Genomic DNA, 13,868 nt, shown 5'->3' with positions numbered 1-13,868 from the left:
TTTCAGAAAAACCTGGGAAGACTTGGATGAACTGATGCAATGTGAAGTGAGCAGAATCAGAACATTGTACCCAGTAACAGTGATATTGTACAGTGGTCAATTGTGAATGACTTAGGTATTCCTAGCAATAAAATCTTCCAAGGCAATTCTGAAGGACTTATGATGGAAAATGCTATCCACCTCCAGAGAAAGAACTGATGGAGTCTAAATGCAGATCAAAACATATTTTTTAAACTTTCTTAATTTTCCTGAGGTTTTTTTTCTATGTTCTCTTTCTCAATATGACTAATATGGAAATATGTTTTGCATGACTGCACAAGTACATCCTATATCAAATTGGTTGCGTTCTCAGTGAGGGGGGAGAGCAAGGAAGGGTAGGAAAGAATTTGGAGCTCAAAATTGTAAAAAAAAAAAAAAAGAACAAAGATTAAAAATTGTTTTTACATGTGATTGAAAATAATTTTTTTCTTAAAATAATGATTTGGACTAGATTGTCTCTGAGATTCCCTTCCAGCCCTAGGTTATGATCCTAAGATTCTATAAGCCTATGATCCTTTTCTCATCTCTGCACATTAGTGTACCTAGAGTGAGCCTCAAGTGTGCAGTATAATTTGCTTGTAGAATATTCTGAGAGCAATCTGTTGCATTTTCATCTTTGTATCTCTAAGATGTGGCAAAGTATTCCCCTTCCTTTGGACACACTCCAGTCTATCAATGTCCCATTTAAGAACATACAGAACCCATAACACAATTATCTTTATGGGGTTGGATGAAAATTAACTAAGTCTATTATCTCCCTTGTTTTGGTCAATATCTTTTCATTAATGTAGCCAAAAATTTGACGGATTTTTGGCAGCTTCATTAACAGTTTTATAAACAGTGTTGACTCATTTTCAACTTTGCAGTTAACTAAAAACGCTAAGTCTTTTTTAAAAACTTGAATTGCTGTTAAGCCACTCCTCTCCTCTCCTGTCTTGTGCTGTTGATTTTTTGAACTAAAGTGCAGAACTTTACATTTATCCACACTAAATTTTATTCTGTTAGATTTGGCCTATTTTTCTAGCCTGTTGAGATATTTTCTGTTCCTGACTCTGTCATGCAATATTTTAGCTATCCCTCCCAGTTCTGTATCATCTGCTGATGTGAACTACATGCCATCCATGTCTTCATCTAATGATCCCTGAGCTTATAACACCAGCAGGGAGTGAAGTAAGCACAGAAAAGATTAGAGCCAACTACAGATTCCTTCAGTCATTGGGGGCCTATTGAAATGGGCTACAGCAAAATAGTTGGGAAAATAGTGAATGCCATTTCCATAATTTTAATATTTTACTAAAAGAGCCAAAGAGACCATTTAATGGAGTTGGTTCTGAAAATCACAGTCCAACACCATGCACAAAGCAGTGTGAAGATGTGTATTGCAGTGGAAGGAACACTGGATTTGGAGTGAGAGGACCTTATTTCAAATCCAGGCTTTGCCATTCCCTACCTGTGTGACTTGGGGTAAGTCACTTCATCTCAAGGGAACTCAGTTTCCTCATCTGTAAAAATGAAGGTTTTGGATTAAATGGCGTACTTCCAAGATCCTTTCCAGCTCAAATACTCTGACACTATGAATTACAAATAAGCTCTTGAATGGGACTCTGTCTCTTTAAAAGCAAACTTGGTGGTGGTGGTGATTAAATGGCTTTCCCAATTCATGCTTCTAGGCCCTCACAGTAAAGTAGTGTAGAATGCTTTGCACTTTCTCCTAGGGTTCTGTAACAAGTCTCTAAGGGAGGCTTCCCAGCTGCTTCACGGTCACCCTTGAGTGTTCCAATGGCTCCAGGGAGGTTCCTGTGGTTTGGCTCTGCCAGTTTTTTATCTGCCTAACACAATCCAAAACTTTGGCTTGCAGAACAAATTCCAGCCCAACAGTATCTGGAGATTGATGAAGTATCACAAGACAGTTTTAGAGTGAGTTGGAAGCCCTTGTCGTCAGATGTCGTCCGGCAGAAATTGATGTGGATTCCTGTATATGGTGGAAAGGTTGAAGAGGTGAGTAGGAGCCATAGAACAATGCATAAGCCAGAAGATTTACTTAGATTTACCATAAGGGAGTGGGTAGCTGTTGTCTCATCTGACACCTAAATCGGGGGTCCTCAACCTGGGGGAGCCGTGAATTTTGTTGTTTTCAGTAGTTTCAGTCATGTCTGACTCTTCGTGACCCCATTTGGAGTTTTCTTGGCAAAGATACTGGAGTGGTTTGCCATTTCCTTCTCCAGCTCGCTTTACAGATGGGGAAACTAAGGCAAACAAGGTTAAGAGACTTTCCAAGGGTCACGCAGCTAGTTAGTATCTGAGAATGGATTTGAACTCAGGAAGATGAGTCTTCCTGACTCCTCACCCAGCGCTCTATCCACTGTGCCACCTAGCTGCCCTCTTCCCTCTTCCTTACTGGGGCATATGACAGAGAGCACTTGTCAAACTTGATGATTACCACCCATTTCTGACAATTCATATGGACATACATTATCCTGCTAGAAAGAATCTAGAAAGTTTTACTAAAGATTATGATGTCATCGATTCAACAAAGATATGTTACAAAAAAAACTACTATGTACAAGGCATGGAAGCATTGTGGCATAGTGGATATATACTGGGTTGGGAGTTGGAAAGACCCATGTTCAAATCCCACCTCTGACACTGTTGGACTCTAAGCAAGTCCCCCCTCCAAAAAAAGAACCAAATGGATGGCATTGCCCAACCATTGTTAACAACCTTTGAAAACTCATGGAGAGTGAGAACAGATTCCTGAGACAGAAGGAAGAATGTCCTGAATTCCAGAAAATGGAAGAGAGTGTAGTAGGCAAACTGTAGGTGAGGGAGCTTGACTTTAATTTCTGACAGATTTCTCATAGAAATAAAGGGTTGGTTGTTGAACATCTAGAAAAGGATGCAGTGAGCATATGTAGCCAGCATGACTTCATGGAGAGCACACCAAGCAAGACTAAATTTATTTTCTTTTTTCAATGGAGTTAAAAGACTGATAGATAAGGGAACCACTAGAAGTGAAGTTTACTGAGATTTTGTTTATTTCTAATGAATTTATCAATTATTTTTGTTTTTACATTGTATTCATTTCTGGATATAGCATCCTCCCTCTCACCCAACCAAAGGAAGCCTCCCTTGAAACAAAGAAAACCAGTTAAGCAAAACTAACTTGTGATTACAGTGACCACATTTAACAGTGCATGCCACATTCCACAAGTATAGTCTCTTGCTTCTCTGCCAAAAGGAGGAAAGTGATTCCTTATCTCTTCTATTTTTATTCATTGTGTGAAATGTTTTCCAAATACATTTTAATCTAGTACAAGCCACATTGGAGAGTATTGCAGGCAACATGCCAAGCTGACTGCATGTTCGACATCTCTGGGCTAGATGGATGGACAAAAAGATATATTCGGAACCAGGTGGATGGTATAGAAGAAAGTTTCCAATGGAGTGCACTGGGGATCTGTGATTGACCTTTTGCTATTTAACATTCATCAGTGATTTGGATAAAAGCACGTATTGTATGCCTATTGAATTCGCTGATGATATAACACTAGAAGGTACAGCTAAGAAAAAGGACTGAGTATTTATTATGCACCTACTGTGTGCCAGGTGTTATGGCTTTACACCTATTATCTCATTTGGTTTCCACAATAGCCCTGGGAGGTAGGTTCTATTATAATCCATATTTTATATTAGAGGAAACTGAGGCAAGCAAGGGTTAGGTGACTCAGCCAGCTAGTAAGCTGTATAACCAGCTTGTTCTCAGTATCTGAGGCCCAATTTGAATTTTGGTCTTCCTGACTACAGGCCCAGCTATCTATACACTGCACCACCTAGATGTTAACACACTGAATGACAGTCAGGATCCAAAAAAAAAAATCTTGACAGGGTACACAACAGTGGGCTGAAACTAATAAGGTAAAAGTTAATACATGTAAATCTAAAATCTTACCCTTGGGTTAAAAAAGTAACTTACACATGCAAATGGAAAAGGTATGGCTAGCCATTTTAGAAATAGGAGACTTTAGTAGACTACAATCTCAATCAAATCAAAAGTTTTGCCAGTGAATAGTGTTATTTTTTCAGCCACAGCAACTCATGAAGACCATCAAAGGAATTGTGACCTGCATCAGTGGAGGAAATGGCCAAACCAGTGAAATTACTTATTCTTGAATTAAATTAATTGGCTTCAATTAGGGTAGCATATTCTCAATTTCATTTTCTGTACTAGTTTCATGATATATTTCTCCTCCTCCGTCCTCCTCCTCCTCCCCCTTCTCTTCCTCTTCTTGTTCTTCTTGTTCTTCTTCTCCCTTTCCTCCTCCTACCCCTTCTCCTCCTTCTCCTCTTCCTCTCCTAGTTTTCGTCCTTCTTCCTCTTCTTCTTCTTGTTCTTCTTCCTCTTCTTCTTGTTCTTGTTCTTCTCCTTCTTCTTCTCCTCCTCCTCCTCTTCCTCTCCCTGTTCTTGTTCTTTTTCTTCTCCTCCTTTTTCTCCTCCTTCTTTTCTTCCTCCTCCTTCTTTTCCTCCTCCTCCTTCTTTTCCTCCTCTTCCTCCTCCTCCTCCTCCTTCCCCATTTGTGACAGCTAACCAAATCTATTTCAGGTTGTCTTAAATGAAGATGAAGACACATATATTATTGAAGGTCTACAACCTGGCACAGAGTATGAGGTCTCCCTGTTGGCTGTACTCAGTGATGAAAGTGAGACAGAGGTGTTGAGTGTTGTTGGAGCTACACGTAAGTCATGAGACAAACTGGAATGCTTCTAGACAAAATTGTTTTGGTATATACAATTCTAGACCTATCTTCCTGCATCCAGTAGACTTAGGTTTCCTTTTTCCTCTAGAGCCCCTGACATGAGATTTAGCCTCTCCCACTTATCTCATTGTCTTCAGGCCCCAGGTGTCAGATAACAATCTACTCAATGAGTCCCTGCTAGTGTATTTATGGGGAAGAATAGTTGGCCTTTACAGATACCAGCTATGTATGAACTATCACCTTCTGGCTACAGCGCCCCTCCCTTGCCTTTAAATTCTAACCCATTAATGACTTCAGTGGTAGGATTATTTAACTGGTTAAGATGTGCTAAAATTGTATCTTGTTCTGGTTCCCCTGACCAGCCCCCACCTCCTTTCTAATCAATAGAGTAAATTTATAAGTGGCCAGAATTGCTAATTGATTTATGAAATTATGAAATGGGGCAGGCACACCTGGCTCTTTGGGTACTTGCCAGGAAAGACTATGAATGGCACTGGGAAGGGAGCCTTCACGTCATACTTTAAGAAGGTGCAGAGGGTACCCAGGCAAACAGGCACAGAGCAGAAACAAGCGGTAGAAGGCGGGATGGCGGTGAGATGGTAGAGGAAGGCAGGCAGTGTGGGGAAGAGAGTGAAAGGGGTACGTTGCTCATGTAACCTCGGATTAGAGTGAAGAAGGTAGACAGGATTCTAGATGAGGATGGGCAGAAGATGAGTGTCTATAGGACAAGGGGACGAGGGATTCAAGGGTAGAGAACAGCATAAAATTAAACTGGTTCACTACAAGGTAAAAGTGTTGAAGGAAGGATGGGAAAGAGATGGAATGGAATAGGCATTTATCAGATGCTTACCATGTCTAAGCACGGTGCGAAGCACTTTAAAAAATCTCATTTGGTCCTCACAACAACCCTGTGAGGTAAATGCTATTATTATTCCCATCTGACAGCTGAGGAAACTGAGGCAGGCGGAGGTTAAGTGATTTGCCCACAATTACACAGCTAGTTAAGTGTCTGGGGCTGGATTTGAACTCAGTCCTTCCAGTCTCCAGGCTAAGCACTGTGCCAAAAGTGCGATAAGAATGCAGGGCAGCAAGGATTGGAGCAATTGGAGATTGTGATCCATCATTTTTTGCTGTTGTTGTTCAGTCACTTTCAGTCATTTCCAACTCTTTGTGACCCCATTTGGGGTTTTCTTGGCAAAGATATTGGAGTGGTTTGCCATTTCCTTCTCCAGTTCATTTTACATATGAGGAAACTGAGGCAAACAGGGTTAAGTGACTTGAGGTGGAGGGAAGTCACACAGCTACTAAGTGTCTGAGGCCAGATTTGAACTCAGGAAGATGAGTCTTCTTGGTTCCAAGTCCCTGTGCTCTTTCCACTGCACCACCTAGCTGTCCCCATGACAAACATCAATAAACATCTATTAAGCGGCACTTGCTACATGTAAGACACCGTGTTAGGTGCTAGGGATACAAGTAACAAGAATGAAACAGTCCCTACTCACAAAGCTCTTATGCGCTAATAGGGAAATGCCAGCAAGGGTAGCAGAGTACCAAGTCTCAGCACAGAAAGGACTCAACTACAGGATTCCCAAGGTCCCTTTCAGTTCTCACATTCTCTGAAATTCTGGAGTGGAATGTATTGGTTGAATGTGTGAACATGGTGTAGTTGAAAGAGCCCTGAATTTTGGAATCAGAAGACCTGAGTTCCAATTCCTTTTCCTCCACTCCTTGCCTATTTGGCCTCAGCCAATTCAATCTCTTTGGATCTCCGTTTCCTCATCTCTAAAATGAAGGAGTTGGGCCAAATGACTTCTAAGATCTCTTCCAACACTAAATTTATGATACTGTGACAAGATGATCTCTTCCAGCTGTAATATTTTGTGAATCTGGGCTGGATGATGTCTATGGCCCCTCCCTGCCATCTCTAACTCCTGTCATTCTCTGAGCCTTTCCAATCACAGCACATGAGCATCTGGTGATTCTTTCCACACACTAGGAGAACCCTGGATGCAGTGAGAGCAGTCAAGCACATCTTTCCAATGAATCCTTTTCACAAGGCTGGCTGGGATCAGAGGAACTTTGAAAGAAAAGACCTATCAATCCTGCTCCTTCCAATGCTATAAGACAAGTTTGCTGTTGTTGTTCAGTCATGACCAATTCTTCATGACCCTTTTTGAGGTTGTCTTGGCAAAGATGCTAGAAGGGTTTGTCATTTCCTTCTCCAGCTGAAGAGACTGAGACGAATAGGGTTGAGCGACTTGCCCAGGGTGACGTAGCTAGTAACAGTCTGAAGCCAGATTTGAACTCAGAAAATGAGTCTTCCTGACTCCATGCTTGGTGCTCTATCCACTGCACCACCTAGGCTGCCCTTCTGTGATAAGTCCCCAAGCCCAAAGCAACTCCCTGCCTTTCCCCAAAAAGCTGACATTAGGATTCTTCTTTTTTAAAAAAAATTAACCAATTTATTTTTAGTTTTTAACATTCACTTCTACAAGATTTTGAGCTTCAAATTTCCTCCCTCTCTCTCTACTCCCCCCTTCCCAAGATGGTGCAATCTTATATAGGCTGTACTTATGCATTCATATTAAATACATTTTCATATTACTCATGATGTAAACAATTAAAAGCAATGAGAGGAACCATGAGAAAGAAAAAATAAAAAACAGAGCAAATAGTATACTTGCATCTACATTCAGACTCCAAAGTTCTCTCTCTGGATGAGGATAGCATTTCTCACTGTGAATCCCTTGGAGCTGACATTAGGATTCTGCAGAGATGATTGGTATGTGGGTTTGTGGATCAAATAATTAAAATGCCCTCAAAGACAGTTGGTCCTATAGAGAGAGGTAGTCCTCATGTCATTCCTGAGAGTTTAAAGTGATGCCAGAATAATAACAATAATAATAAATAGCTAGCATTTATTTGGGCAGTTAGGTGACACAAAGTGCCAGGTCTGGAGTTATGAGGACTCCTCTTCCTGAGTTCAAATCTGGCCTCAGATGCTTACTAGCTGTGTGACCCTGGGCAAGTCACTTAACTCTGCCTCAGTGTCCTCATTTGTAAAATGACCTGGAGAAGGAAGTGGCAAACCACTCCAGTATCTTTGCTGAGAGAAGGTCACAGAGAGTCAGACATGACTGAACACAAAGTATATGGTTCCTACTGTGTGCCAGGCACTGTGCTAAGCACCTTAAAAATATTATCTCTTTTGATTCTCATAACAACCCTGAGAGGTAGGTGCTATTATTATCCCCATTTTACAATTAAGGAAACTGAGGCAAACAGAGGTTAAGTGACTTGCTCAGGGTCACACATCAAATAAAAGTGTCTGAGACTGGATTTGAACTGAGGTCTTCATGACTCCAGGCCCAGCCCTCTTTCTACTGTGCCATCTCAGCATCTGCATAATAATCCTATTGAGAGACTGGAAATTCCCCAAAATCCTTTTCAATAGAACGAAATCTAATATAAAAAAGGCTCTCAATTTAGACTCTGGCCATTGCCAGAGCACTATGTTGGGCTGAGAGTGAGAAAACTTGGGTTCTAACATTTAAGATTTTCTGTGGTTGATTTTGGGGGGAGGGAGAGGCCTCATTGCAGTGTAGTGGAGTCAAAGGGCACATGTTCTGTTAGTGACTTTGTTGACAAAGTTCCAAACCGCTGTCCAAGGATGGATGAACAGTCCATAAAATAATACATTAATGTGCCTGTTTTCCCACAGCATCTCCAACAGTTGTCATTTTCCATTTTTTTGGTCATCTTTCCAGTCTTTTTACAGGGAACTTCAAATTGCTTTAATTTGCATTTATCTAATTATTAGCCAGTTGGAGCATTTTTTTCACATGGCTTTTGATACCATGGATTTTTCTTTGAAAATGACACATGCATACGTACACACAAATAAAACTTAGTCCTTTCCTTCCCAAACTACCTTATATTTAACTACTTTCTACATATTTGTATTTATTCACTTTATATTTTTGCTGGACATATTTATATAGATACTTGCTTTTCCCCTGAGAATGTAAGCTTCTTATAAGAGGAAGTTTTTTTTCAGTTTTTGTATTTGTATCTCTAGTGCCTGGCACATAGTAGATGATGAATAAATGCTTACTGATTGAGCTAAATCAGATAAAACTAGTAAAGAACTTCTCCTTGCCTCTTTTTAGTCAGATAAAATTTAGACAAAACTAGTAAAGAGCTTTTCCTTGCCTCCTCTTAGTACTGAGCATTGCAACTCCACTGATTTGGGGAGTGGGAAGGAAGAAGAAAGGGTTCAATGTTATTGAATAGGCTCCTATACGGATAAGCTGCCCTGTTTTGTTGTACTTTCCTATTCTGTGGAGCTGGCAGCAGAACTGAGCTTCTGGGAAAAAAGAGAGACCCCACCCAGGCTCTAGTCTATGACATATGAGCTGGAAATCCTGCATCTGTGTGTGTATGTGTGTGTGTGTGTGTGTGTGTGTGTGTTCATAGACTCATCAGGTCGCCTAGTCAGAGAACCTATTGCATCAAGTCCTCTGCAGCTATCCAAGTTTCAAAGGGATAATAAATATATCAGAATGTACTTTTTGAGTAACAGAAATGTCAAATACTTTCCTGCCGTTGAAAAAAAATTATAAAGGTAAATAAATTCCACAAACCTATATGGCCTCCAGGATGAAACTAGCACATGGACTTCATTGTTCTTCCCAGCCCTCATCCCCTCCAACCTCCAAAATTTCCCTTCCCTTGAAAGAGTTCTGTTTTTAATACAATGGAACTTTTTAGGATGGACTCAGAGGGATCTTTTTATTCTGAGGAAAAGGGAAATTTGAAACATTTCCTCTCTTCTCCCCCCCAAAACCCTAGAGCTTTCCTCGAAGAAATAAAGTCTTATCTACCCTTTGAATTCTGCCACCTCAGAAGAATGAAACACCTTTTCTCTAACCTAGATAGGGAGCTTAGAAGGGAATGCCCTGCACAATACCAAAAGAAAAAAAACTAGACAAAGCTCACTGCCCAATGGCATGTCAACACTAGGCACTAGAGGAGAGTAAGTGGGGGAGGGGGGAGGAAAAGAAACAAGCATTTATATAGCATTTACTATATGGCAGGTACATATGTGTGAGGATAGTCAGGGGAAAGAAATCAAACAATGAGAGGGGAGATATCAAAGATAAACTATCTGCTGCTGCTGTTTAGTTGTTTTCCATCATGTCTGCCTCTGTGACCCCATTTGGGGATTTTTTTGGCAAAGATACTACAATGGTTTGTCCTTTCCTTCTTCAGCTCATTTCATGAGGAGGAAAATGAGGCAAACAGGGTTAAGTGACTTGCCCAGGGTCACACCGCCAGTGAGTGTCTGAGTCTAAATTGAATTCAGGTCTTTTTGACTCCAGGACCAGTACTCTCTAGTGGTGATTCCTTGAATATGGGAGTTGGACTAGATAACCAATGGGGTTCCTTCCTACTCTCAGATTTTGTGATTCCACATCATTTAGTCCAGCGGATAGAGTACTCAGCCATTTGCACCAGCTATTTGCACCCTGGAGACGGAAGTGGGCACACAAACTGCATGGCTGCTCATCTTTCCCTTGTGTGTGAGCACCACACATATACACCCCTCCTTCACACTCTGTAGCCTGGGAAGGACTGGCAGAGACTCTCCTCTTACCGCCTCCCATGATCCTTAAATCCCCACTTAGGAAGATAGGGCATCTCTCTTTTCGTCAATATCCAAGTCCCTCAGATCTGGGACTTCGGGACTTCCATTGAGAGAGGGGATGGGGCTGGCTGCTCTGAGTGTGAGAAGAAGAGAAACCAGCACGGGCTCTGGAGACTGGTATACACGCATCGGAGTTTGCACAAATCTTGGTAGCCGTTTTAAAGGGTTCTCATGTGAAAGAAGCCCTAGCCTTGTTCTAACGCCTAGCCCTAGAAAGCCAAACTAGAAACAAGGCCCAAGAAGAAACAGAGGCATATTTGGGTTCAACGTAAAAGAAAAACAACCAAACAATGAGGGCTCTCTCCAAGCAGAATGAGATTGTGGGTGGCTCGCAGGCTGGGTCTTCAAGCAGAGCCGGCATGGCCACTTGTTAGGCTGGTGTAGTGGAGGGAATTCTTGCGAAGGTGTAGATCGGCCTCGATGGCAGCAGATGTCCTTTCTAGGAGAGTGCAACTCCTGCACACAACGCTGCTGTTTAGTAACCACCAGCCTTTGAAACGCATCTGGGTCTGTGGTTTCTGCGAAACCAAAGCTCGCTCCCTAGCTCAGGAGCACAGGTTGACTGTCTCTGAAAGCATGGGCCAGGCTACGGGTCTAAAGTATGGAGGAGAGGGCTTTCCAGACGAGTTCAAGGAGTCTGAGGCATTGCTTGGGATGTTGCCAAGAGTGCGCAAGCGCGCGCACTCGCACTGGCACACGAAGCCATTCAGGAGATACCATGCTGGGGTGACGGGGGGGGGGGGAGGGGGGGGCGCGGAGGGGCGGGTGGGAATGGGAAGGAGGGCTCCGTGCTTATGACTGCGGAGGGAGCAAGACACTAAGATAGACAACCGGAGCAGCCTAGTGCCTGCCCTCTGCCCTGCACGCATACTTGCCCGAGGCTAAAGAGCTGTCCATCCAGCTGGTTCAGGCTGGAATGTGATTGGTGCGTGTTAATCCAGGAGCCCTGGCACAAGGGATGCTCAGCCTGTCTCCTCCTGGCTGAGTCTCCTCTGGCCCTGCACCACCTCCAGCAATTCAAAGTGTGTCCTGGTAGGGCACAATCCATACGCTTCCTGCCACTTAATAACTACCTACCTTTAAAATAAACCTGGGTCTATGTAAGGTCAAAGCCAGGTGCCCAGGGCAGTAGGGCAGGGGTGATGCCACCCCTCAAAAGTAGAGAGGAAAGGGTTTTTAGGCAGACCTCAAGGAGCAGAGAAAGTGTGTGGGACGTTGCCTGTGGGGTAACCTGGGGCAGTGCCTGATCAAAAGGAACTGAGATGGACATTGGGAGCCTAGGGCCTGCCCTCTGCACGACTCTAGGCCCAGAGTACTCAGCTGAGTACTATCTAGGTGGTAAAGAATGTGATTGGTGCTTGTCAAACACAGAAGCCCTTGCTCCAGGAACGCTTTGCCTTTCGCCTCCTGGTTGAGCGTCTTTCAGTCTTGGATTATCCCCCAGCAAGGACTCCAGCTTGAGGTCCACCTCCCGGTAAGCCTTACTGGACCTTGCAGCCTATGTCATTGGTCTCTTCTTACCTACTTCCTATCTTCTCTGCATCTTTCAGAGACAGCCTTAAAAATCTTAATCCACAACTCTTCCAAGCACAGGGGGTACAAAAACAAAGGTGAAACAGTCCCTGAACTCAAGGAGCTTACCTTCTTTTTTTTCTTTAAAATTAGATTTTTTATTTTTAGTTTACAACACTTAGTTTTACATGTTCTTGAGTTTCAAGTTTTCTTCCCTTCCCTCCCCTCCCCTCTGCCCCCCAAGATGGCATGTAGTCTGATATAGATTCTAAAGTTGCAGAGAAGAGTTATGACCAATGGAATGAATCATGAGAGAGAAGAAATTAAACCCCCAAAAAAGAGAGTGAATAGTTTGCCTTAACCTGCATTCAGACTCCACAGTTCTTTCTCTGGATGTAGCTCACTTTTTCCATACTGAGTACTTTGGAGATGTCTTTGAGCATTGTATTGCTGAGGAGAGGCAAGTCTGTCAAAGTTGGTCATCACAGAATCAATGTCTGTGGTTGTGTATAAAGTTCTCCTGGTTCTGCTCCTCTCACTCAGCATCCGATCATGTAGGTCTTTCCAGGTTATTATGAAGACGGAGCTTACCTTCTAATAGAGGAGACAATATGTGCATAAATAGGTATATACAAGATACAAACAAAGCAGATGCTATACAAGATAACTTTAGAAGAGAAGGGGTGTGCTTGAAGAGGGCAGAGACAGGAAAGGTCTCCCTCACAAGGTGGCTGCTTGAGCTGAATCTTGAAGGAAGCCAGACTTTCCAAGAGTCAGAAGAGAGGAAAGAGAGTATTCCAGGCAGGGGGGACAGACAGTACAAAGTGGAGATGGGAAATGGAGCACCATGTGTGAAGAACAGCAAGCAGGCCTAGAGATGAGTAACATGATGGGAAGGAAGCATGATGTGAAGAGTTTTACGTGCTAAACAGAGAGAACTTAATATTTCATCCTAGCTGTGGACTATTTGGAGGGAGCGAGATGACATCCCACTTTGGTGGGCTAATACCATTTAAAAACAGTGGCCTTCCATTTTGAGAAATTCTAATGAGTGCTTTCTGTTTTTAGTTGATGCTCCTTCAACTGTACCTACTGTCACCACAGTACCTTCTATTGACCCAGTAACTTCAGGTAAGGTTAAAGAAATGCCACCTCTCCCCACCTCCTCCACCAAGACTTTGATTAAAGCAGAAGCTATGTCATATTTAGTGCCTTTTTTTTTAAATGAGGAAAAGTAGATTGTTTCCCATCTACACCTCCCTCACCCTGTATGTTTCTCTTCTGGTCCACTCTTTCTCCTCTGGTTACTTTTCTCTATCTCTCAGGACTTTTTCTTATACTCCACCACAATGCCTATGAGAACATCATTGCCTTCTTCTTCATGCCTTCCTCCTTTCTGTGACCTTTCATCATATGGATATTCCTTGAATGGTGTTTGGGAAAAGACAACTCATTTTAATTTAGATGCCAGAGTATTGTGGTCTAGTGGAAAGAGAACCATTCTGGGAGCTAGGAATCCTGTGTTTTAGTCCAGGTCTGTACCATTGACTAGCTGTATGATATTAGATATTAATCTATGTGCCTCAGATTCCTCATCAGTAAAATGAAAATGATAAGAGGTAATATTTGTATAGCACTTACTATGTGCCGGGCACGGGGCTAAGTGCTTTACAGTTATTGTCTTAATGGATACTTACCACAACCCTAGAGGTAGGTGCTGTTATTCCAATTTTGCAGATAAAGAAACTGAGGCAAATAGATTAAATGAACCTCTGAGGCTAGATTTGAACTTAGGTCTTCCTGACTCCAGAGTTGGTACTCTATCCACTACATCATTAATTAATCTATCATATAGAA

At 42.3% G+C, this 13,868-nt stretch overlaps 1 protein-coding gene across 2 annotated transcripts in view; it reads left to right on the top strand.

Moving 5' to 3' along the window:
• COL14A1 (collagen type XIV alpha 1 chain) overlaps positions 1 to 13,868 on the top strand; it is a 254,847-nt gene that overhangs the window by 109,208 nt on the left and 131,771 nt on the right. For both annotated transcript variants that reach the window (XM_036760560.1, XM_036760567.1), the window contains exons 16-18: positions 1,898 to 2,037; positions 4,639 to 4,771; positions 13,080 to 13,142. In XM_036760560.1, the coding sequence (XP_036616455.1) occupies positions 1,898 to 2,037; positions 4,639 to 4,771; positions 13,080 to 13,142 (336 nt within the window). The remainder of the gene's footprint in view (positions 1 to 1,897; positions 2,038 to 4,638; positions 4,772 to 13,079; positions 13,143 to 13,868) is intronic.

The sequence above is a fragment of the Trichosurus vulpecula genome, chromosome 1 (genome assembly GCF_011100635.1).
Source record: "Trichosurus vulpecula isolate mTriVul1 chromosome 1, mTriVul1.pri, whole genome shotgun sequence".
NCBI classification, from domain to species: Eukaryota; Metazoa; Chordata; class Mammalia; order Diprotodontia; family Phalangeridae; genus Trichosurus; species Trichosurus vulpecula.
The sequence above is the reverse complement of the archived record's forward strand: the minus strand, read 5'-3'. Positions and strand labels throughout refer to the sequence as shown.